The 27,264-nt window shown below is 38.1% G+C and overlaps 1 protein-coding gene across 1 annotated transcript in view; it reads right to left on the minus strand.

Moving 5' to 3' along the window:
* Positions 1 to 27,264, minus strand: part of LOC111144596 (coiled-coil domain containing 141) — a 220,786-nt gene that overhangs the window by 118,427 nt on the left and 75,095 nt on the right. The window contains exons 3-5 of the mRNA XM_022498977.1: positions 26,248 to 26,439; positions 22,680 to 22,788; positions 17,756 to 18,009 (exon numbers count right to left, since the gene is read on the minus strand). Coding sequence (XP_022354685.1) covers positions 17,756 to 18,009; positions 22,680 to 22,788; positions 26,248 to 26,439 — 555 coding nt within the window. The remainder of the gene's footprint in view (positions 1 to 17,755; positions 18,010 to 22,679; positions 22,789 to 26,247; positions 26,440 to 27,264) is intronic.

The following is a 27,264-nucleotide window of genomic DNA, read 5'->3' on the forward strand; positions in this document are numbered from 1 at the left end:
GGGTCCTGGGACAGAGCCCCACATTGGGCTCTCTGCTCAGCAGGGAGCCTGCTTCCCCCTCCCGCTCTGCCTGCCTCTCTGCCTACTTGTGATCTCTCTCTCTGTCAAATAAATAAAATCTTTTTAAAAAATCAGGTAATAAGATAGCATGTATAGGTTAATTCCATTATTTTTATGTGTTTGGTTAGGTGTTTCTTTGATAATTGTGTTGGAGATGGGGGCCTGGGTGGCTCAGTGGGTTAAGCCTCTCCCTTCAGCTCAGGTCATGATCTCAGGGTCCTGAGATTGAGCCCCACATCGGGTTCTATGCTCAGTGGGGAGGTGCTTTCCCCTCTCTCTCTGTCTGCCTCTCTGCCTACTTGTGATTTCTCTGTCTCTGTCAAATAAATAAATAAATAATCTAAAAAAAAAAAATAGACAGGTGTGTGTGTGCCTGTGACTGTGCTCATGCTTATATAAAGGTCTAGAAGGTGGCAGTATACCAAATGCTAATAGCAATTTTCTGTATGGATAGTGATCTCACCTACATTTCTAACAAATGAGCATTATTAAGTGACAAGGAGAAAAAAAAAATACAACTATCTTTTTTTTTTTTTTCTTAAACAGAGAGAGGCAGGGGGTGGACAGGGGAGAGAGGGTGGAGGAAAAGGGAGAGAGAGAATCTTAAGCAGGCTCCACATCCAGCACAGAGCCTGATGCAAGCATCCATCTCATAACCCTGAGATCACTGACCTGAGCTGAAATCAAGAGTTGGACGCTTAACCAACTAAGCCACCTAGGTGCCCCTTTTTTTTGTTTTAAACTAGTAATTAAATGCCCATTGAACAAGTATGGCTCTTGAGATCATCAAAGTAAGCTTTATTTAATCATGCTATTGAACTCAAGACAAATAATGAGATTAGCCTTTAATGCAGAAATAGTCTTTACTTGAGTAAGGTGGTAGAGGTACATAGGAGTATGGGAGTATGTAATATGTTGGGTCTTCACTGTTCTTCTCAGACAGGATAACAAAAAGTGCTAATACCAATATAGCAGTTCTATGGGGCAGGTTCTCTTCTAAGCACTTGGCATTACAATAACTTGCTTGATGATCCTAACAACATTTTGAAGTAAGTACTATTATATCTACATTTTACAGAAAACTGAGTCAGAGAGAGGTTAAGTAATTGCTCAGTTACTCAGCTAGTAAGTGATAGAGCCAGGACTTTAACTTAGCCAATAGTCTGGACCCAGTACCTTTGCTCTTACAAGCGAGCACACAGAAGCAACAGTTACTTTATTAATTACTCCAGCTGTTATCACTGGTGTTAACAAGAGAGGATATATCATGGAATATTTTAAGATTAAGAGCCTAAATTTTGTATTTATGGAAATGACTAACTTATTTGTTTGCCAATTTTATTAAAAATTTACATTTATTTGTATTATTATTTTAAAATTGATTTTCATTTGGGACTGTTAGGAATGGAGTCTAATTGAAAGCCTAGTTCTCTTGACCACAAATATACATTCTTAAAGTTTTGCTTTACCTAGAGCAGCCATTGAGAACCAAATGGTATTAAGAAACTTTGACATATATACCAACAGTAATGCCAAGCCCAGGGAAAAGAATATAGACCAGATGAGAAAGAATTCATAGGTTATAAGTCTTAACCAAAGAGAGGGAAGACAAGGAAATTAATATTTTGTAAGCTCCTCTGAGAATGCTAGTCATTGTGCTACATGTTTTATACATGTTATTTCATTTAATCATTAGAACAACACTGTGAATTGAGAGTTATTATTCCCAAATTAAATGTGTGACTCAGAAACAGGAAAAGATGGTGGAAGATAATAGGGAACCCTATTTCAACTGGTACCCTGGATTTAGCTGGATATCTATCAAACCATTCTTTTTTTTTTTTTAAGCTTTTCTTTATTTATTTGACAGAGATCACAAGTAAGCAGAGAGGCAGGCAGACAGAGAGTAAGGGAAGCAGGCTCCCTGCTGAGCAGAGAGCCTGACACAGGGCTTGATCCTAAGACCCTGGAATCATGACCTGAGCCAAAGGCAGAGGCTTTAACCCACTGAGCCACCCGGGCACCCCCTACCAAACCATTCTTAACACCCATAAAATTAGCCTGAAATGTAAGAAGATATATTTCAATCTCTACAGAGTATCTCCAGAGGTCTTGAGGTATGAAGCAGGGACCTGTGATTCTATGTGCAGATACTGGAAGAAAAATAGAAAGGAGAGAGAGCCACCATAAGCTGGTGCCAAGAAGATGAGATAATACCAGAGAACAAAAGCATCCTGCCCTGGTACCAGGCACAAACTTATAGACTGGTAGTGACAGGGAAAGGACTTTAGTGTAAAGCCCACAGACAGGATTCAGGGGAGGCTCATGGTTTTAGAAGCACAAAGGGCACAGATGTGCCCAGCCCTGGGTTCCCTATAAAACACTCATCTGGGATTGTTGCTATGGGGCACAAAACCGGGGAGGCTGCAGTTTTTAGGTTTTTAGAATTTTAGCTCAGACAAAAATGGAAACAGTGTGGCCTGGAAAGCTCAGTGAAGAGCTTTCTTCTATTCCTCTACTGTGATCTCTCTATTCTGAGACAGGGGTTTGGATGCAATCACTTCTGCTCTGACTCTTGGAAGAGACTCAGAAAGCCACTAGGGAAAGCCACCAGAGAACAAAAGCTCCCAAAAACCAGTTTTCACTGAAACCATCAACCCCCAATGGGGGCAGGGCAACTCTGACCAAGCAGGGTTGCCTGAGGAACAGTGCAGCAGGCCCCTCCTCCAGAATACATTCTGGAAGAACAAGAGGATGACAACCCTAATTTCCCTATAAAACAGGTGCATCTTACTTGTGTCGTAGTTAATACCTTGGACTCCGTACATTCCCTCAACCACCCCTCAACAGAATGACTAAGAGGAGGAACCCCCAAAAAGACAAGAATCATAGACTGTGGCCTCTGTCATAGACCGAATGGATATGGATACAAGCAAGATGTCAGAAATAGACTTCAGAGTTACAATTGTAAAGTCGATATCTATGCTTGAGAAAAATATTAGCAACAATATAGAATCTCTAAGGGCAGAAATGAGACCTAATTGGACTGAACTTAAAAAAGCTAAGAATGAAATGCAGTCTAAACTGGATACTCTGAAAGCCAGGGTAAAGAATGAATTAGTGGGCTAGAAAATAAGGTGATAGAAGGAAGCCAAGTAAGCCTGGGATAAACTCCTGAAAGCTGAAAAGATCAGACTGAGAGAGATTAATGATGCCATGAAATTTTCCAATGTCAGAATTATTAGGATCTCTGAGGGGATGGAGAGTGAGAGAGAGAGAGAGAGAGAGAGGTCTAGAAGATATATTTGAGCAAATTGTAGCTGAGGACTTCCTTAATCTGGGGAAGGAAATAAGCACTTGTGCCCAAGAGGCAGAGACGACCCCTCCCAAGATCAATGAGAACAGACTGATGACATATAATAGTACAATTTGAAAATCTTAGATCCAAGGGAACAATATCAAAAGCAGCTGGGTGGTGGGGGGAGATTACTTACATACAGAAAGAGGAACTTCAGAGTAATGTCAGACCTGTCCACAGAGACCAGGCAAGTCAGAAAGGGCTGGCAAGACATATGCAGGGTACTAAATTAGAAGAACATGCAGCCAAGGATACTTTATCCAGCAAGGCTGTCATTCAGAATGGATGGAAAGACAAGGAGCTTCCAAGATCGGCAGAAATGGAAAGAATATGTGACCACCAAGCCAACCCTGCAAGAAATATTAAGGGGGGTTCTGTAAAAGAAGAAGGACCCCAAGAGTAACATAGACCAGAAATTTACAGAGATAATATACATAAACAAGGACTTCACAGGAAACATTATGGAAATAAAATCATATCTTTCAATAATCACTCTCAACATGAATGGCCTAAATGCTCCCATGAAATGGCACAGGGTTGTAGACTGGGTAAAAAGACATCCATATGCTGTTTATAAGAGACTCATTTTGAACCTAAAGATATATCCAGATGGAAAGCAAAAGCATGGAGAACAATTTTTCATGCCAACAGACCTCAAAAGAAAGCTGTGGTAGCAATTCTTGTATCAGACAAATTGGATCTTAAACTAAAGACTGTAGTAAGAGATACAGAAGGACACTATATCATTCTTAAAAGGTCTACCCAACAAGAAGATCTAACAATTGTAAGTATCTATGCCTCCAACATGGAAACAGCCAACTACATAAGCCAATTGTTAACCAAAATAAAGGAACTTTTTTAAAAAAGATTTTATTTATTTATTTGACAGACGGAGATCAGAAGTAGGCAGAGAGCGGGGGGGCGGGGGGGGGCTCCCGCTGAGCAGAGAGCCCAATGTGGGGCTCAATCCCAGGACCCTGGGATCATGACCTTAGTTGAAGGCAGAGGCTTAACCCACTGAGCCACCCAGGTACCCCAAGGAACATTTTTTTTTTTAAGATTTTATTTATTTATTTAAGAGAGACAGAGAGGGAGAGGGGGAAGCCATCCCGTGCTGGGCAGAGAGTCTGATGGACTCAATCCCAGGACCCTGAGCTCATGACCTAAGCAGAAGGCAGACACTTAACCAATTGAACTACCCAGGTGCCCCTAAAGAAATGTATTGTTAATAACATTTTAATAACAGGAGACCTCAACACTCTCAGCAATAGACAGATCATCTAAGGAGAAGATCAACAAAGAAACAAGAGCTTTCAGTGACACACTGGATGAGATGGACCTCATAGATATATACAGAACATTCCACCCTAAAACAACAGAATACTCATTCTTCTCTAGTGCACATGGAACTTTCTCCAGAATAGACCACATACTTTGTCATAAATCAGGTCTCAACTGATACCAAAAGATTGAGATTATTCCCTGCATATTCTCAGACCACAACATTTTGAAACTGGAACTCAATCATAAGAAAAAATTTGGAAGGAATTCAAACACTTGGATGCTATAAACCATTCTGCTTAAGAATGTTTGGGTCAACCAGAAAATTAAAGAAGAAATTAAACAATTCATGGAAACCAATTAGAATGATAACACATCTGTCCAAAACCCATGGGATACTGCAAAGGTGGTCCTAAGAGTGAAATACATAGCCATCCAAGCCTTACTCAAAAAATAGAAAAATCCTGAATACACAAGCTAACTTTATACCTTAAAGAACTAGTGACAGAACAACAAATAAAGCCTAAGCCATGCAGGAGAAGAGAAATAATTAAGATTAGAGCAGAGATCCATGAATTAGAAACCAGAAATATAGTAGAGCAGATCAACAAAACTAGAACATGGTTCTTTGAAAGAATTAATAAGATCAATAAACCACTGGCCAGACTTATCCAAAAGAAAAGAGAAAGGACTCAAATTAATAAAATTATGAATGAAAGGGAAGAGATCACGACTAACACCAAAGAAATAGAAAAAAATTATTAGAAATTATTATCAACAACGATATGGCAATAAATTAAGCAACCTGGAAAAAAAATGGATGCCTTCCAGGAAACCTATAAACTACCAAGATTGTTTGAAACAGGAAGAAATTGACAATCTGAGTAGACCAATAACTAGTAACAAAATTGAAGCAGTGATTAAAAACCTCCCAAAAAACAAGAGTCCAGGGCCTGATGGATTCCCAGGGGAATTCTATGAAACATTCAAAGAAATAATACCTATTCTCCTGAAGCTGTTTCAAAAAAATAGAAACAAAAGGAAAACTTCCAAACTCATTCTATGAGGCCAGCATTACCTTGATCACAAAACAAGGCAGAGACCTCATCAAAAAGGAGAATTACAGACACTTCTCCAAAGAAGACATACAGGAGGAGTCAAGATGGCAGAGAAGTAGCAGGCTGAGACGACATCAGGTTGCAGCAGTTCATCTAGATAGTTATCAAACCATTCCGAACACCTACAAACCCAACCAGAGATCAAAAAGAAGAAGAGCAGCAATTCTAGAAACAGAAAATAGACCACTTTCTGTAAGGTAGGATGTGTGGAGAAGTGAATCTGAAGTAATGGGAAGATAGACCACGCAGGATAGGAGCAGGCTCAAAGCAATGTGGTGGAGCAATGGAGCACAAAACTCGAACTTTTAAAAGTCTGCTCCACTTAGGGACATTGTTCCAGAGGCTAAGCTGGGGTGGAGTCCTCATGGGGACAGTATGGTCTCAGGTCCTGTGGGATCACAGAAGGATCGGGGGTGTCTGAGTTTAGCAGAGCTCACAGGTATCAGAGTGGGAAGCCGGCTACAGAGACGGAGCTGAGGAGTGAGCCTCAACTTGGGGTTACCTTAAACTGTGATCCGCAGCACTGTCAGACCACTGCTCTTTGAGAAGGGACCCCATAAGTGGCAGATCCAGGGAGACCCACCTTCATCTGCTAGAAGAGCAGTGCAGCAGGAATCTGCTGGGTTTGGAGATTCCAAACAGAGCTCTGCACCAGAGACAGAAATGCTCAGTCACAGGCCAGGTGAGATCAGAGCACAGCCAGAGACCAGGGAGACAGAAGTGATTGAAAGCTTTTCTCTCTCCTGAGGAGTGGGGCACCAAGCTCTTGGCTCCTCCAGGCCAGAGACTGGGAGGCCACCATTTTCATTCCCATCCTCTAGAGCTCTATGGAAAGCGTTCAGGGAACAAAAGCTCCCTGAGAGTGAACCTGAGCAGATTACTTAGCCGGCCCCTGGCAAGGGTGGAGCAATTCTGCCACTAGGGCAAAGACATTTGAGAATCACTACAACAGGCCCCTCCCCCAGAAGATCAGTACGAACATCCAGCCAAGACCAAGCTCACTGATCAAGGAGAACAGCAGAATTCCAGAGGATGGAAAAGCAAAGCATAGAATATATGGCTTTCTTCCCATGATTCATTAGTCTTGCAAAGTTAATTAATTTTTTAGTTTTGTTTTTTTCTTATTCTAATTTTTTTAACTTTTCCTCTTTCCTCTTTCAGCATTTTTAACTAGCTTATCTTAACAGTACCTTCCTAAAAAAAAAAACTTTTTAAATCATCATTGTCATAGTCATATTTTATCCTTCATTGTATCTAATTTATTTTTTGTATACATATGGGGTTTTTTCTTCTAAAAAATTTTTAGGATAAAATTTCTTCTAATAGATCAAAATATGCCCTAAATCTAGCACAGGACTTTGTTCTAGTCTCCAGCCCGAGCAAATTCTCTCCACTTTCTGTTTCCTTCTTTTCCCAACCAACTTATCTTATCAATTCCTTTCATATAATTTTTTTAATTTTCATCTTTACAATCATATTTCATCCCTTCATCGTGTTTACACTTATTTGTGTGTGTGTATATATAGATATAGATATAGATATAGATATAGATATAGATATAGATATAGATGTTTTTCTTTCTTTAAAACTTTGGGAGGTAGTTTCTTCTAAGAGACCAAAATACACCCAAAATCAAGTGTGTGGCTCTGTTCTATTCACCATGCTAATATATATATATATTTTTTTTAAATTTTTTAAAATTTTTAAAAAACTTTTTACCCTTTCTTCTCTCCCCAATTTGGGGTCTCTTCTGATTTGATTAGCATACATTTTTCTGGGGTCTTTTCCACCCTTTTAGTATTTTATTCTCTCATCTCTCCTTCTTATATTGTTATCTGGATAAAATGACAAGGTGGAAAAATGTAGCACACACAAAAGAAAGAACAAGAGGCAGTACCGAAGGCTAGGCACCTAATTAACATGGACATCGGTAATATGTCAGAACTAGAGTTCAGAATGACGATTCTCAAGGTGCTAGCTGGGCTCAAAAAAGGCATGGAAGATATTAGAGAAACCCTGTCTGGAGAAATAAAAGCCCTTTCTGGAGAAATAAAAGAACTAAAATCTAACCAAGTTGAAATCAAAAAAGCTATCAATGAGGTGCAATCAAAAATGGAGGTTCTTACTGCTAGGATAAATGAGGCAGAAGGGAGAATTAGTGATATAGAAGACCAAATGATGGAGAATAAAGAAGCTGAGCAAAAGAGAGAAACAATTACTGGACCACGAGGGGAGAATTTGAGAGATAAGTGATACCATAAGATGAAACAATATTAGAATAATTGGGATTCCAGAAGAAGAAGAAAGGTGGGGGTAGAAGGTATATTGGAGTCACTTCTTGTAGGAAATTTCCTTAATATGTCAAAGGGAACAAGCATCAAAATCCAGGAGGCACAGAGAACCCTCCTCAAAATCAATAAAAATAGTCACACCCCGTCATCTAATAGTAAAACTACAAGTCTCAGTAACAAAGAGAAAATCCTGAAAGCAGCCCGGGACAAGAAGCCTGAAATATATAAGGGTAACAATATTAGACTGGCAGCAGACTTATCCACAGAGACCTGGCAGGCCAGAAAGGACTGGCATGATATATTCACAGCACTAAATGAGAAAAACATGCAGCCAAGAATACTATATCCAGCTAGGCTACCACTGAAAATAGAAGGAGAGAGAAAAATCTTCCAGGACAAACAAAACCAAATGAATTTGTAAACACCAAACCAACCCTAAAGGAAATATTGAAAGGGGTCCTCTAAGCAAAGAGAGAGCCTTAAAGTAATATACCAGAAAGGAACAGAGAAAACATACAGTAACAGTCACCTTACAGCCAATACAATGGCACTAAATTCATATCTTTCAATAGTTACCCCGAATGTAAATGGGCTAAATGCCCCAATCAAAACACACAGGGTATCAGAACGGATAAAAAAACAAAACCCATCAATATGCTGTCTGCAAGAAACTCATTTTAGACCCAAAGACACCTCCAAATTTAAAGTGAGGGGTGGAAAACAATTTACCATGCTAATGGACATCAAAAGAAAACTGGGGTGGCAATCCTGTTATCAGATAAATTCGAAGTTAAGCCAAAGACTATAATAAGAGATGAGAGAGGACAGTATACCATACTCAAAGGGTCTGTCCAACAAGAAGATCTAACAATTTTAAATATCTAGGCCCCTAACATGGGAGCAACCAACTATATAAACCAATTAATAACAAAATCAAAGAAAGACATCAACAATAATACAATAATAGTAGGGGACTTAACATTCCCCCCTCACTGAAATGGACAGATCATCTAAGCAAAAGATCAACAAGGAAATAAAGGCCTTAAATGACACATTGGACCAGATAGACATCACAGATATATTCAGAACATTCCATCCCAAACCAAAAGAATACAAATTCTTCTCTAGTGTACATGGAACATTCTCTAGAATAGATCACATCTTGGGTCACAAATCAGGTCTCAACTAGTACCAAAAGATTGGGATCATTCCCTGCATATTTTCAGACCACAATGCTCTGAAACTAGAACTCAATCACAAGAAGAAAGTTGGAAAGAACTCAAATACATGGAGGCTAAAGAGGATCCTACTAAGGAATGAATGGGTCAACCAGGAAATTAAAGAAGAATTTAAAAAATTTATGGAAACAAATGATAATGAAAACACAACTGTTCAAAATCTGTGGGACACAGCAAAGGCAGTCCTGAGAGGAAAATATATAGCAATACAAGCCTTTCTTAAGAAATAAGAAAGGTCTCAAATACACAACCTAACCCTCCACCTAAAGGAGCTGAAGAAAGAAGAGCAAAGAAAGCCTAAACCCAGCAGGAGAAGAGAAATCATAAAGATCAGAGCAGAAATCAATGAAATAGACACCAACCAAAGAGTAGAACAAATCAACGAAACCAGGAGCTGGTTCTTTGAAAGAACTAATAAGATTGATAAACCCCTGGCCAGACTTATCAAAAAGAAAAGAGAAAGGACCCAAATAAATAAAATCATGAATGAAAGAGGAGAGATCACAACCAACACCAAAGAAATACAAACAATTATAAGAACATATTATGAACAACTACACACCAGCAAATTTGACAATCTGGAAGAAATGGATGCATTCCTAGAGATATATAAACTACCAATACTGAACCAGGAAGAAACAGAAAACCTGAACAGACCCATAATCAGTAAGAAGATTGAAGCAGTCATCAAAAATCTCCCAAAAGGGGCGCCTGGGTGGCTCAGTGGGTTGGGCCTCTGCCTTCAGCTCGGGTCATGGTCTCAAGGTCCTGGGATCTGGTCCCACTTCAGGCTCTCTGCTCAGCGAGGAGCCTCCCTCTTCTCTCTCTGCCTGCCTCTCTGCCTACTTGTGATCTCTCTCTGTGTGTCAAATAAATAAGTAAAATCTTAAAAAAAAAAAAAATCTCCCAACAAACAAGAGCCCAGGGTCAGACGGCTTCCCAGGGGAATTCTACCAAATACTTAAAGAAGAATTAATACTATTTTTGTAAAACTGTTTCAAAAAATAGAAATGGAAGGAAAATTTCCAAACTCATTTTATGAGGCCAGCATTACATTTATCCCCAAACCAGACAAAGAGCCCATCAAAAAAGAGAATTACAGACCAATATCCTTGATGAACACAGATGTGAAAATTCTCACCAAAATACTAGCCAATGGGATTATTCACCAAAACTCAGTGGGATTTATTCCAGGGCTGCAAGTTTGGTTCAACATCTGTAAATCAATCAATGTGATACAATACATTAAAAAAAGAAAGAACAAGAACTATATGATACTCTCAATAGATGCTGAAAAAGCATTTGGCAAAGTACAGCATTCTTTCTTGATGAAAACTCTTCAAAGTGTAGGGATAGTGGGTACATACCTTAATATCATCAAAGCCATCTATGGAAAACCCACAGCAAATATCATTCCCAATGGAGAAAAACTGAGAGCTTTTTCACTAAGGTCAGGAACACGGCAGGGATGTGCACTGTCACCACTGCTATTTAACATCGTACTAGAAGTCCTACTTTCAGCAATCAGACAACGAAAAGAAATAAAAGGCATCCGAATTGGCAAAGAAGTCAAACTCTCACTCTTTGCAGATGATATGATACTTTATGTGGAAAACCCAACAGACTCCACTCCAAAACTGCTAGAACTCATACAGGAATTCAGTCAAGTGTCAGGATATAAAAATCAATGCACAGAAATCAGTTGTTTCTATACACCAACAGCAAGACAGAAGAAAGAGAAATTATGGATCCATCCCACTTACAATTGCACCCAAAACCATAAGATACCCAGGAATAAACCTAACCAAAGATGCAAAGAATCTGTACCCAGAAAACTATAAAGTACTCATGAAAGAAATGGAGGAAGACACAAAGAAATGGAAAAATATTCCATGCTCATGGATTGGAAGAACAAATATTGTGAAAATGCCCATTTAATCTACACATTTAATGCAATCCCTATCAAAATACCATCAATTTTTTCCAAAGAAATGGAACAAATAATCCTAAAATTTTTATGGAATCAGAAATACCTCAAATGGCCAGAGGAATGTTGTAAAAGAAAGTCAAAGTTGGTGGCATCACAATTCCAGACTTCAAGCTCTATTACAAAGCTGTCATCATCAAGACAGTATGGTACTGGCACGAGAACAGACACACAGATCAATGGAACAGAATAGAGAGCCCAGAAATAGACCCTCAACTCTATGGTCAACTAATCTTCCACAAAGCAGGAAAGAATGTCCAATGGAAAAAAGACAGTCTCTTCAAAAAATGGTGTTGGGAAAATTGGACAACCACATGCAGAAGAATGAAACTGGACCATTTCCTTACACCACACACAAAAATAGACTCAAAATGGATGAAAGACCTCAACATAAGACAAGAATCCATCAAAATCCTTAAGGAGAACACAGGCAACAACCTCTTTGACCCTAGCTGCAGCAACTTCTTCCTAGAAACATCGCCAAAGGCAAGGGAAGCAAAGGCAAAAATAAACTATTGGGACTTCATCAAGATCAAAAGCTTTTGCACAGCAAATGAAACAGTCCACAAAGCCAAAAGACTACTGACAGGAATGGGAGTATATATTTGCAAATGACATATCAGATAAAGGGCTAGGATCCAAAATGTATAAAGAACTTATCAAACTCAACAGCCAAAGAGAAAATAATCCAATCAGAAGTGGACAGAGGACAAGAACAAACATTTTGGCAAAGAAGACATCCAGATGGCCAACAAATGCATGAAAAAGTGCTCCACATCACTCGGCATCAGGGAAATACAAATCAAAACCACAGTGAGATACCACCTCCCACCAGTCAGAATGGCTAAAATTAACAAGTCAGGAAACGACAGATGCTGGCGAGGATGCAGAGAAAGGGGAACCCTCCTACACTTTTGGTGGGAATGCAAGGTGGTGTAGCCACTCTGGAAAACAGCATGGAATTTCTTCAAATAGTTGAAAATAGAGCTACCCTATGATCCAGCAATCACACTCCTAGTATTTACCCTAAAAATACAAATGTAGTGATCCGATGGGGCATGTGCACCCTAATGTTTACAGCAGCAATGTCCACAATAGCCAAACTATGGAAAGAACCTAGATGTCCATCAACAGATGAATGGATAAAGAAGATGTGGTGTATATATATATACAATGGAATTGTATGCAGCCATCAAAAGAAATGAAATCTTGACATTTTCAATGACGTGGATGGAACTAGAGGATATTATGCTGAGGGAAATAAGTCAATCAGAGAAATACAATTATCATATGATCTCCCTGATATGAAGAATTTGAGAGGCAAAGTGGGGGTTTTAGGGGGTAGGGTAGGAAAAAAATGAAATGTGACGGGTTCGGGAGGGAGACAAATTTTAAGAGACTCTTAATCTCACAAAACAAACTGAGGGTTGCCAGGGGGAAAGAGTTAGGGAGAGGGTGGTTCGGTTATGGACATTGGGGAGGGTATGTGCTATGGTGAGTGCTGTGAAGTGTGTAAGCCTGAGCATTCACAGACTTGTACCCTGGGGCTAATAATATATATGTTAATTTTAAAAAAAGAAGACATAGAAATGGCTAACAGACACATGAAAAAATGCTCATGATCACTAGCCATCAGGGAGATTCAAATCAAAACTACATTGAGATACCATCTTACACCAGTTAGAATGGCCAAAATTAACAAGACAGTAAACAACATGTGTTGGAGAGGATGTGGAGTAAAGGGAACCCTCTTAGACTTTTGGGAATGCAAGTTGGTGCAGCCACTCTGGAAAACAGAGTGCAGATTCCTTATGAAATTAAAAGTTGAGTTTTGTATGACCCTGCAATTGCACTATTGGGTATTTACCCCAAAGATACAGATGTAATGAAAGAAGGGCCATTTGTACCCCAATGTTCATAGCAGCAATGGCCACAGTTGCCAAACTGTGGAAAGAACCACGATGCCCTTCAACAGATGAATGGATAAAGAAAATATGGTCCATATATACTATGGAGTATTATGCCTCCATCAGAAAGGATGAATACCCAACTTTAGTATCAACATGAAAGGGACTGGAAGAGATTATCCTGAGTGAAATAAGTCAAGAGAGAGTCAATTATCATATGGTTTCACTTATTTGTGGAGCATAAGGAATAACATGGAGGACATGGGGAGATGGAGAGGAGAAGTGAGTTGGGGGAAATCGGAGGGGGAGACGAACCATGAAAGACTGTGGATTCTGAGAAACAAACTGAGGGTTTTGGAGGGGAGAGGGGTGGAAGGTTGGGTGAGCCTGGTGGTGAGTATTATGGAGGGCATGTATTGCATGGAGCACTGGGTGTGGTGCATAAACAATGAATTCTGGAACACTAAAAAGAAATTTTTTAAAAAGGGAGAATTACAGACCAATATCCCTGATGAATATGGGTGCCAAGATTCTCAACAAGATCCTAGCGAATAGGATCCAACAGTACATTAAAAGGATTATCCAGGGGCGCCTGGGTGGCTCAGTGGGTTAAAGCCGCTGCCTTCGGCTCAGGTCATGATCCCAGGATCCTGGAATCGAGCCCCGCGTTGGGCTCTCTGCTCGGCAGGGAGCCTGCTTCCCTTCCTCTCTCTCTCTGCCTGCCTCTCTGCCTACTTGTGATCTCTGTCTGTCAAATAAATAAATAAAATCTTTAAAAAAAAAAATAAAAGGATTATCCATCACAACCAGGTGGGATTTATTCCTGGGATGAAAGGGTGTTCAACATCCTTCTGTGTGACAGAATACATTAATAAAAGAAGAGACAAGAACCATACGATCCTCTCAATTGATGCAGAAAAAGCATTTGACAAAATACAGCATCCTCTCCTGATTAAAACTCTTCAGATTGTAAGAATAGAGGGAATATTCCTCAAATTCATAAAAACTATCTATGAAAAGCCCACAGCAAATATTATTCTCAATGGAGAAAAGCTGAGAGCTTTCCCCTTAAGATCATGAACATGACCAGGACATCCACTCTTGCAACTATTGTTCAACGTAGTACTGGAAGTCCTAGCAACAGCAATCAGACAACAAAAAGAAATAAAAGGTCTTCAAATTTGCAAAGAAGTCAAACTCTCCGTCTTTGCAGATGACATGATACTTTACATGGAAAACTTAAAAGACTCCACCCCCAAATTACTAGAACTCATAGAGCAATTCAGTAATGTGGGAGGATAAAAAATCTATGCACAGAAATTGGTTACTTTTTTATACATTAACAATGCAACTGTAGAAAGAGAAATTAGGGAATATATTCCATTTACAATAGCACTAAAAACCATAAGCTACCTTGGAATAAACCTAACTAAAGAGGTAAAGGATCTATACTCTAGAAACTAGAGAACACTTATGAAAGAAATAAAAGAAGACACAAAAAGATGGAAAAACATTTCATGCTCATTGATTGGAAAATAAACATTGTTTAAAAGTCTATGCTGCCCAGAGCAATCTATACTTTCAACACCATCCCAATCAAAATACCAATGGCATTTTTCAAAGAGCTCGAACAAACAATCCTAAAATTCGTATGGAACCAGAAAAGACACTGAATTGCCAAGCAAATGTTGAAAAAGAATAACAAAGCTGGGGGCATCACATTGCTTGATTTTAAACTATATTACAAAGCTGTGATCACCAAGACAGCTTGGTATTCTCACAAAAACAGACACATACATCAGTGGAAAGAATAAAGAACTGAGAGATAGAGCCTCAACTCTATGATCAACTAATCTTCAACAAAGCAGGAAAAAATATCCAATGGAAAAAAGACAGTCTCTTCAATAAATAGTGCTGGGAAAATGGGACAGCTATATACAGAAGAATGAAACTTGACCATTCTCTTACACCACACACAAAGAAAAACTTGAAATGGATGAAAGACCTCAGTGTGAGACAGGAATCCATCAAAATCCTAGAGGAGAACATAGGCAGTAACCTCTTGGACATCAGTCACAGCAACTTCCTTCAATATATGTCTCCAAAGGCAAGGGAAGCAAAAGCGAAAATGAAATTTGGGGACTTCATCAAGATAAAAAGCTGCACAGCAAAGGAAAACAGTCAAAAAAACAAAGAGGCAACCCATGGAATGGGAAAAGATATTTGCAAATAACACTACAGATAAAGGGTTGATATCCAAGATCTATAAGGAACTTCTCAAACTCAACACCAAAAAAATGAATAATCATGTTGAAAAAATAGGCAGAAGACATGAACAGACACTTCTCCAAAGAACACATATGAATGGCTAACAGACACATGGAAAAATGTTCAAGATCATCAGCTCTCAGGGAAATTCAGATCAAAACCACATTGAAATACCACCTTATACCAGTTAGAATGCAAAAATTAACAAGGCAGGAAACAACAAATTTTAGAGAGGGTATGGAGAAAGGGGAACCCTCTTACACTGTTGGTGGGGATGCAAGTTGGTGCAGTCACTTTGGAAAACAGTGTGGAGTTTCCTCAAAAAGTTAAAAGTAGAGCTACCCTGTGACCCAGCAATTTCACTACTGGGCACTTACCCTAAAGATACAGATGTAGTGAAAACAAGGGGCTCAGGCACCCCAATGTTCCTAGGAGCAATGTCCACAATAATGAAACTGTGGAAAGAGCTGAGATGCCCTTCAAAAAACAAATGGATAAAGAAGATGTGGTCATATACACAATGGAATATTACTCAGCCATAAGAAAAGATGAATATCTACCATTTATAAATAAATAAGAGACTCATTAAAACAATGAGATGCTACTATATGCCTATCATAGTGGCCAATGTCCAAGACAGTGATAACACCGATAATGCTGGGCAGGATGTGGAGCAACAGGAAATTTCATTGCTGGTGGAAATATAAAGTGGTACAGCCATTTGGAAGATGATTTGGCAGTTTCTTAAAAACATAGTCTTACTATATATGAGTCAGCAGTGTATTCCTTGGTATTTGCCCAGATGAATTAAAATTTATGCCCACACAAAGATCTGTACATGAATCCTTATAGCAGCTTTATTTATAATTGCCAAAACCTGGAAACAACAAAGATCCCTTTCAGTAGGTGAATGGATAAATAAACTGTGGCAAATTCAGACAACAGACTGTTATTCAGCACTGAAAAGAAATGAGCTACCAAGCCATGAAAAGATATGGCAGAATCTTAAATGCACATTACTAAGTGAAAGCACTCAATCCGAAAAGGCTACCTACTGATTCCAACTATATGACATTCTGGAAAAGGCAAAACTATGGAGACAGTAAAAAGATGGGTGGTTGCCAAGGATTAAGGTGAAGGAGGGATGAAGAGTCAAAACACAAAGGATTCTTAGGGCAGTGAAATTACTCTGTATGCTACAATCATGGATATATGTCATTTACATTTGACTAAAGCCACAGAATATATCGCACCAAGAGTGAACCCTAACATATATTATGGATTTGGGATGATAATGATGTATCAAAGTAGGTCACTGACTGTAACAACCATACCACTCTGGCGCAGATGAGGATAGTGGAAGAGATGATGCATGTATGGGAAGAGAGGGTACTCTGTACTTTCCACTCAGTTTTACTGTGAATCTGAAACTGCTCTAAAGAAAGAGTTCTATCTGTGCTTACCCTTAAGTAGTTGGGACAAGAAAAGTGCACATCAAGCATATTGACAACTGACCAAAGCTGTGTCTGCAGTTGGGGTAATTAGTTCTAACAAGCCTGCAAACTCATGAACCTCTTGCCCCAAAGCCGTCTAAGTATTGAGCATCCAGCCACAGGCCAAGGTCATGTTTCTTACTTGGCACCAGGCCATTCTTTTTTTTTTTTTTTTTAAGATTTTATTTAATTATCTGAGAGAGGGAGAGAGAGAGAGAGAGAGAATGAGAGAGAGAGAGCATGAGAGGAGAGAGGTCAGTGGGAGAAGCAGACTCCCTGCCAAGCAGGGAGCCCAATGTGGGACTCGATTCCAGGACTCCAGGATCATGACCTGAGCCGAAGGTAGTCATTTAACCAACTGAGCCACCGAGGCACCTGGCACCAGACTATTCTTCTAAGAACACTCCTTGGAGCTGACAGACTTTCACTGGCATTAGCAGCAATGTAGTACAGTTCAGCACCATCATGCCTCTCCAACTTTCAAGAAAACTACAAAAATTTATATTTCAGAATTTCAAGGAAATATGTATATAAGTAGTAATCTGGAAAGAGGTGAGAAAGAGAGTCCAACAATAGAAAATAAAAATATTTGTTTTTCATTTAACTTATGTGGAAAACAACATGTTAGTTTGGACTAGAACCCACAGAATTTGACCGTAACAACTGAGGAACTATCCCAGGAAACAGTCAGTCCACATAATAATCAAACTTCATTAGCTGAGGTCAAGACATCATCAACTCCCCTTTGGGTTACCTGATTTTCTTGCTGGTCCCACTGATATATCTGCAGAACCTGACCCAGTTCTTGCTGCTGTTGCTTCAGGTCCTTGTCAATTTGCCGTCTCCTGTCTTGCAGAAGCTCAAGAAGGCTGTCAATCTTCAGACAGCTGTTATGAGCTCCCTGAATCAACTTGGGATTCACATTAGGTCCATCACACTTGAATTTTTCTATGAAGTCAGTGAGCTGTTGACTTTTGTTTAGAAGGGCTAGAGATCGTTCTAAGAGTTCTAGAAGAAAATTAGAAAAAAAATACTGGTGATATGAGGAAGCTTTTCTATAGTAACGTTCAAACTCTTGGTATAATTTAAAATGTATATAACCTTTATGTTAACAATAAATTATATTGTAAGGAATCCAAATGTGTAAATAGAAAATGTCTGTGATACAACTGGTCAAATAACATGACCTAACAATTTCTGTAGCACTAACTGCCGAATGATAGGATGCCGCAGTTCAATGACAGTGTAATTCAATACAGGGAGGAGAAAGATCATGGGACTTGGGCACTGTTTCAGGTGGTTTTTAGTGGTGTGATGCTACTTACAGTGCCTGTACTTCTTGATGTGCTCTACATTCTGAAGTGAATGAACTAATTCTGAAGTTTAAAGACTAGCACCCAGGAGTCATCCATGATACATTCTTCTCCCTCATTATCAATACCTATCAATTCTACCCTCAATCTCCTGTGTGTGTTTACTGCTCTCCATCCCTGCTACAGAAAACATTATTTGTTGCCTGGACTTGTGCAGCTACCTCTTAATTTCATCCTTCTCTAATCCATTCATCTATTCTCTATATGTTAGCCAGACAGATGTTTTCTAAATATACTATGTCACTCACACACACACACACACACACACACACACACACACACACACACACATGCACAATGGGTTCCGATTGCCTTAGAATTAAGGACAGACCCCTTGACATGATTTTAGGTCTGGCATGATCTGGTCCCTATCTTCCCTTTCAGGTTATCTCACTCTCTCTACTCTTTATCCCTCTCTTTTTAACTACATCACAAACCTGACATTCCCTTCTGCGCCAGAACTTTTCACTGTGTCCTCTGTCAGGGACATCATTATCAACCCCTTCCTTCTCCAAGTTTATTCTATTCATACTTCAGGTCTTACTTAACTGCCAATTCTTCAAAAGATAAATGTGACTGAATCAAATCCTATATAAAATCCTATACCAAATCAAATACTATTAATTGTTCTCATTAACAGTTCTTATCACAACTATAGTTTTATACTTATGTATTGGGTTAGTTGATTAATGTCTCCTGTGCCACCAGGATCCAAGGCAATATGAAGAGAGTGACCATGATAATATCCCCAGAACTTAGCATAGTGGTTGGTATAGGAGAGATGTCCAAAAATTTTTGTAGAATGCTTGAATGAGATCAAATGTATTAAGAGAGATGTAAGATTTAAGAGAGCTATAAGTACTAGAGATCAGTGGTGCTCTAGAGATGTAAAAAAGACTGTGAAAAGGCATGAGATTTTTGTGATGGGAAAGTAATGGAAACAGAAGACAAATTATGAGGTTGAGAAGTGGGGACATTGTTATGAAGTGAACTCAACAAGACAGGGCAATTTTGAGACATTTTCTGTTAGAAGTAAGAAATAAAGAAGAGCATGGGGCGCCTGGGTGGCTCAGTGGTTAAAGCCTCTGCCTTTGGCTCAGGTCATGATCTCAGGGTCCTGGGATCAAGTCCCGCATCGGGCTCTCTGCTCAGTGGGGAGCCTGCCTCCTCCTCCTGTCTCTCTCTGCCTGCCTCTCTGCCTACTTGTGATCTGTCTGTCAAATTAAAAAAAAAAAAAATCTTTAAAAAAAAAAGAAAAAAAGAAATAAAGAAGAGCATATCAGCAGGGTTGAATGTACTATTTTTTATTTTTAGGACAGGGAGAACTATGAAGAACGCTCAGAAACTAAGTACCTTATCAAGCATCACACAACTAGAACTGGACTAAGGAGTGTTAAAAGCCACATGTTCTGATTAGAAGCTCAGTGTTCTTTGCAGTTTCCCATGGCACTCTGCATTAGCTTTCTAACATTCAGCAGTTAACTGCACAACACTAATGAGGCTGTGGTCGTTGGGCCAGTTGTCTCTTTTACCTTGACGTTTTATTTTTGGGCGGAGGGGAGAGCTGGAAGAGAGAATGAGATAAGTGAAGATATTGTGAGAGAAAGAGTTTGACACGAAAAGGAAAGAATTTGAAGTACTTTATGTCACATGACCTAGATCTGTCAAATAAAGGATTAGACGGTATTACTGCTCAGAGTGAGGAAGGTGTGATTATGTGCACTGGGCAATTTGATTAGGAGTTAACAATGCAAAGAAACAAACAACAAAAACAACTCAGACAAAAAAGAGGATGAGATCCATGAAATAGAGTAAGATAAGGCAGGGAGAATATTAGAACAAATCTCTCAAAGAAATGGAAGTGAACATGAACAAGATGGGAGAGGAAGGGGCAGAAAAAAACTTACCCATCTAGAGCAAGTTCTTATGTAGAAGGGAAAGAAAGAACTTGAAAACAAAGTGAAGACAGATTATAGAGGGCCTTGTATAGGAAACTGAAAGTTTTAATTTGTATAGCCTATACAATAATCTGTATGACTGATTCTCCGTATGTACATACACATAATTCCTCTGCATTGAAGAATTTGTTATGATACTGTGAAAAGTTACACACACACACACACACACACACACACACAGAGGAAATGTGGGCAAGTGGCAGGACTTCCACATAACATTTTGTTTCTCCCTTTCCACGACTAGGTCTTACACACTAGACTTTTCAGATGAGAGAGGGAAGCATAGCTCTAAGTGCTAGGGCACTGTAGAATGACAGTGGAACAGACCAACGTGTTTGGCTTCCTACAGAATACATATAATTAGCCAGAACTTCCATTCTCTGTTTCACATCTGCCAGAACAATATAACTACTACCATAGTACCACCAGGAATGGAGTCTCTGGCCAAGGCTGCTTGTAAACTGTACCCAGCCTAAAATCAGTCCGTTACTGCTACCATGATAGTCATTAAAATGGATACATTTTCCCCTCAGTTTCCTATCAGTCCTTTGGTTCTTCTTCTGTTAGTTTCTTATACCTTAACTGTTTTATTGTTTATGCTTTCCCAGCAATTTATTCCACCAGTTGATCGTACAAAGTGATATATTTTTCCTCAAGGTAGGAAAAATCCTGTCTAGGTAGGATATCATGAACTTCAAGAAATACAAAATCTCTATGGTATGTTTATTTTAAAGATCATATTTTTGCGTACATAAAACCCTACTTTCTGACATAATGCCTTATGATGTGTGGCAAGTAGATATTTAATAAATTTTTATTATTTGTTTTGATTGTCATTATATATAAGAAAGTTTATATTAAAGAGGATTTTATACTGATACCTATATAGTTTTCCATACTCAAGTATAAATTATAAATTCAAGATGAATAAATGAGGGATGTCCATAACTTGAGTGTATTTATAGCTTGCTAAGCCATCTTTCGGAAAGAATAATTTTTTAAAAATATCAAAGTCATAGTCTTGGCATTGAGATCATGGATGATATTTCTTCCTAAAACATTTTTAAGTATTCCAAATGTTCCTCAGTGGGATGGGGTTTCCTAAACTCATTCAATAGGCACTTTTAAATATACACAAAAGTAGAGAAAATAGTATAATGGACTCCAATGAACCTGTATCTTAGGCACATTTAAAATATACATTTAAGGGCGCCTGGGTGGCTCAGTGGGTTAAGCCGCTGCCTTCAGCTCAGGTCATGATCCCAGGGTCCTGGGATCGAGTCCCGCATCGGGCTCTCTGCTCAGCAGGGAGCCTGCTTCCCTTCCTCTCTCTCTGCCTGCCTCTCTGCCTACTTGTGATCTCTGTCTGTCAAATAAATAAATAAAATCTTAAAAAAATAAAATAAATAAAATAAAACATACATTTAAGAACAAGGAAGTAACAATATGATTGTTCCTGAGGGGAAGCTTCTTAGGTATTATGTTCATTTTAAAAAGACATTGGAAAACTGAAGGGTTCCGTTGTGATCCTTCAGAGCTTAGAATGAATTTTTATCTCCTTAATGTCCCTGTAGTGCCTTGTTTATTGCTCTAGTTTATGTCATTGTATTGTGTCTTACATTGGAATTAAATACAATTAACACTCAATAAACATACTTTGGGTTGGATGCTATTTTACCTCATGAGATTCAGATATATACTAATCCCTGCCCTCCAGAGTCTCACAATCTGGTGACAGAGACAAATATGGAAATGAAATGTTACTACGTAGTATGCTGGGTGGTGTAACAGAGACCCACAGGTAACTCGCCAATAAATGTGTACATGCCCCAACCAAACTATAGGCTTCCTGAAGAAAAAGTCCACTAACAACCCCTCTTTTTTTTAATAGCTCTAATTGTGAAAGAGGATTTTCCTTATCTAGAGCTGTTATTTAAAGACTGATCTTCACTTCCTGACTCTGAGAAGGAACATTCACTGAATTCAACCATTTATTCAACCAAGAAATATTTCCTGAGGATCCACCATGTGCCAACACTGTGCTAGATGCAGAGGATACAAGGAAGAGCTAGGCGGCAACGGCCCCTGATCTCAGGAGCTAAAACCTACCAAACTGAATAACTGAATCTCTGGAGGCTGTTCCATTAACATCCCCTCAGAATCATTTACAACTATGCCTTTTTTGAAGCAGATGACCAAAAACAAAGCTTTATTTAAACTTTCTTGGAACAGTTTGAGGTATAAACAGATAAATTTAAAATACATTGTTACACATGAGCATTCTCACATGAACATGAAGGTTATAAAACCTCTAAAAGCTTATGGGAGGAACAAACATATTTCTTGCCTTTGGTATGATGTTCGTGAAGCTGAAGAAGTGATTTTAAGGACTCAGCACTCTCAAACTCCTGGGTGTTCTGGAGGAAATCTTCAGCTTGGTCTATTTTAATAGCAAACTACAACACAAATACAAGGGAAAAGACATTTGAAAAAATAAAAATCAATGAGCCACTTTGGGTGATTTGTAGATGTTTTGCAGTAATTCATGACCTAGCTGACTGTATATGTGTTTGTGTGTTTATATGATGATGTGTGTGTTTGTGTGAGTGTGTGGGGGCTGAGGGTGTTTGTATGAGGTTGTATGTTTACATGTGGTCAATTTACAAAGTGCCAAAGAAACTTCTTCTCCTTACTTTGTATTCCTTTCATACATGGATATATGTCAAATATGCTGAAATAATTTTATTTTTTTACTGATAAGTGTCTATTGAAATTTTCAACTAAAATTACTGTTTCTATGTAACAAAGCAGCCACTTCCAACATATAAAGCAGTTTGTCAAAGAATACCCAAAAAGTTTGCTAAAAACAAACAACAACAAAAGCCTAAGAAGTAATGTCTAATCCCATTTCTTATACAAAATAAGAGAGTGATCTGAAGAGAAACACACCAAAGGATTATCTTTATGAGAAGGAATGAGATTAAGGATGGGGAGTGAACTTTTAGCAAATCTATAATTTGTAATTTTGTTTGAATTTTTATCAATGATCTTATGCATTCTTTATATAAAAATGAGATGAGATACAGCAAGAATGAAAAATGTAAGATTCTTCCTCTGTTTCAAAAAAAAGAGAGAGAAATTTTGCATCCTAAATGGTGAGGAATATGACCCATCTCTCTGTTTCTCCTTCAAGGAAATATGAAGGAGAGGTATTTGAAGTGATGGTAAAATTCTCAGGGGAATAATCTTAGAAACAAATTTTAGAAGAGGGCAAAACATGTTTGGTTCTTCCAGTACAGTACATCTATGGTAGTAGGCATAGTCTACATAGTCTAGCTAGACAATAACTGTTTTGTTTCAGCACTCAGATTCAAAAGTTTAATCAATAATCTTAATCAATATGTTTACCTTTGTATCAGATATTGAATAAACTCATAAAGGTAAAGTATCAGTAAGAAAGACACAAAAGTTTACCACATGCTTATCTTTTTTTTCAAATTTTCTCCAAACTATCATATATGAATTCAGTGATTTTTTAATACTTTTATGTAACTATTTGATTAACAATATCTACTATATTTTGATTATTACAATAGCCATATAAAATCTAGTTATAAATGGCATGGAATGATGAGAGAGAGACTTAAATGAGCATGTCCTCTTTGGAAATACGGAGAAGGCCTCCACAATCGTGTTAGAACAGTCTGGTGGATATTAGTCACCGTCACTTAGGGACAGTGTTCCTAAATTGCAGCATGGTGTCTAATAAGAGAATAATCTGTCTGATGGTTAAGTCTGCAGGTCTAAAACAGTCCTGTAATAATTATCAACCATGCAATAAGAAGTCATTTCATATTTTTATGGAACTGCATGCATCATAGTTCAATAAGGAAACCCTATACACACATCATTTGCATCTCTAATTCATTCCATTTCTGATAGTTTATTTTAAGGGTATTCTTCAAAGAGAAGTTTCAAAACAAACAAACAAACAAACAAACAATAACAACAACAACAAAAACCCAACCCTAGAAGGTGATTTAGCTTTTCTCTGTAGAACATTATAAAAAGTTCTAGAGTCACTGTATAACTTATAACATATTTCAACTGTTATTTGAAATTTAAATAAATAAATAAGCAAGGAATGTGTACTCAGAAAAGTTTTCCCTAAAGTTCTGTTAACTTTTACCTTACAGATATTTTCTATCACCCACTTTTCTTTTTACATCTTGCACTGGATAGAAGTGGCAATGGTTGGACTCATATTTAATATTATTATTAATCAGTGATTAAAATAGTTTGGCAACACAAGGGGCAGGAAGAGTTTGCCTTCAGCTTATTACTAAGTGACCCACAAAATTGGAAGCAGGAAAATATAAGAAACAATATCTTTTTACTACAAATCAGAGTGGTGGGCTGAATTATGAGTTGACAGTATTTCCTTTTACTTCATGCAATATCTGGAAATAATTTCTCATCAGAGAGAAAATCAGCTGACATTAATGCTACTACCCCATGAGAAACAAGTATTGGGCCTAATGACTGAACAAAGATAATTTCTTCTGCTCAAATGAGTTGAATTTCAAGCGAAGTTGACATCTATACCCCATTTACTAAGATGGAATGATTCAGATGTATCTACAATTTGACCCTGTAGGTGCATTTCATCTGGTTCCTTCTCAGGAAAGAAAACTATGTATGAAACTTTTCCCCAAGATGATCTGTAAAATGAATTGTAGTTAGGTTTCTGTATTCAAACTGTGGAAAACAAACTTATAGGTTATAATAAGGTTTTGCTCCTTCTTTTTACTTTTAAACAAGTTCATGATTCATGAGATTGTCTACCCCAATTTTTATGTTCTATTACTAATCTTCCTTCCTTCATTATTTTGAATTTAAGACCTGAATTTTGAGTTTGGAAATGTCATATTTTTCAAAGCTAGTGCTTTATCATAATGAAGCAGTGCTCTCACATCAAAATGAATGTACTGCCACTTGACAGAAAAGTTAAAAGTGAAATTTCCAGTAAGTGCCTTACACCAAATACAACAGCTCTTTTGATAATGTTCTTTGGGTCTCACATTTTGAAATTGGGAACTGCAAAAACATCTCAGAATTCAAGAAAAGTCACAGGAGGAAATGACCTTCTTAGATCCAGGACTTTTCTTTCCTTAAATTTTTAATGAGTACAAACTATGAATCCAACTGTATGCCTTTGGAAAGTATTCTATAAAATGCTATGCTTACAAGTCAAATATTCTATGGAATATTCTGCAGTTGCCTTTCCATAAAAAGCATAAGTTCTATCCTCCACCTTTAAATCAACAAGAACACTTTAGGACAACATTTCCTAATAATCATAAAATCAAGGATAATTGTTTGATTTAATAACTGTATTACCATCTCCTAAAGAAAGAAATAAATCATAGTGACTTATGGATAATAGTTTCTATTTTTACTTAGTATTTTATTTAATTTTAATTAGCTGTACTTAGGGTTTTTAAAAAATATTTATTTATTTATTTAATATAGAGAAAGCATAAGCAGGGGGAAGAGGCAGAGGGAGAAGCAGACTCTCCACTGAGCAGGGAGTCCGACGACACTGGATTCTATCCCAGGATCCCAGGATCAGGACCTGAACCTAAGTTAGACACTAAACAGACTGAGCCACACAGGTGCCCACTTAGGGTTTTGTTTGTTTGTTTGTTTGTTTGTTTGTTTTTTGAAAGGCTACATCTAAAACATTAACAATTTAATGTTTTTGCAATCAAAAGTTAAATGCATTGTATATAACTTGGTCATTCTACCATTTTAAAAACTGATTGCAATGTCTATTTGTGGAAATTAAACATTTTCAGAAGTGCTATCTATTTGCTCTAATGTGAAAGTAGTTTTTTTTTTTTTTAAACACAAACCTCCAAGGCATTTTCAAAAAATTCCGAAGTCAACCTGAGGAGCTCCCTTCTTCTTTCAAGCATAGAGACAAGGGCTGCCCATGCTTCACCCAAGGTGTTCGCCATGGCATCATAGACCTGACTCCGATCCTTGTTCTCTTCAGCTGTCTTGTCTGCCTCCTGCAAGAGTTCCCATACCTGATCTTCCAAAGCCTACATGCAGGAAAGGAAAAAGTGTCATTCAATGTAAGAACCTGGAATCATATTTAAAACATTTGGCTATTTTATATTGCGTGTGGTTTAAAAAGGTTTAGAAAGAATTTATTAACCAAAAACTACAATGCAAGCAGATAGATCAAGTAGACAGATGGGAGGAAAGGAAATTGCAATAAGCTAGAAAGCATGTCTGGGCTAAAGGCACTCACATTTAAATACTGTTCAAACACTGTAGAGATTTATCGAAGGTATACATTAATATTCCCAGAGGTCCAAAATATTATGTTGACCTCACATGTCAACAAAATGGAAAATTAATTGGAACACATCCAGAAGAGAGTGATAAAGAAAAAAAATAATTATGAGAAATGAAGCTAGTATCTTATGGCTCTTGGTGCTATAGTAAATGGAATTGATTCTCTAATTTCCCTTTCTGTATTTTCATTGTTAGTGTATAAGAAAGCCACTGATTTCTGTACGTTGACTTTGTATCCTGCCACATTACTGAATTCCTGTATGAGTTCTAGTAGTTTGGGGGTGGAGTCTTTTGGGTTTTCCATATAAAGAATCATGTCATCTGCGGAGAGAGAGAGCTTGACTTCTTCATTGCCAATTTGGATACCTTTTATTTCTCTTTGTTGTCTGACTGCTGTTGCTAGGACTTCTAATACTATGTTGAACAAGAGTGGTGAGAGTGGGCATCCTCGCTGTTTTCCTGATCTCAACAGGAAGGCTGCAAGCTTTTCCCCATTGAGGATGATATTTGCTGTGGGTCTTTCATAGATAGATTTTATGTAGTTCAGGAATGTTCCCTCTATCCCT

The sequence above is a fragment of the Enhydra lutris genome, unplaced genomic scaffold (genome assembly GCF_002288905.1).
Source record: "Enhydra lutris kenyoni isolate GAN:26980312 unplaced genomic scaffold, ASM228890v2 scaffoldscaffold1, whole genome shotgun sequence".
NCBI classification, from domain to species: Eukaryota; Metazoa; Chordata; class Mammalia; order Carnivora; family Mustelidae; genus Enhydra; species Enhydra lutris.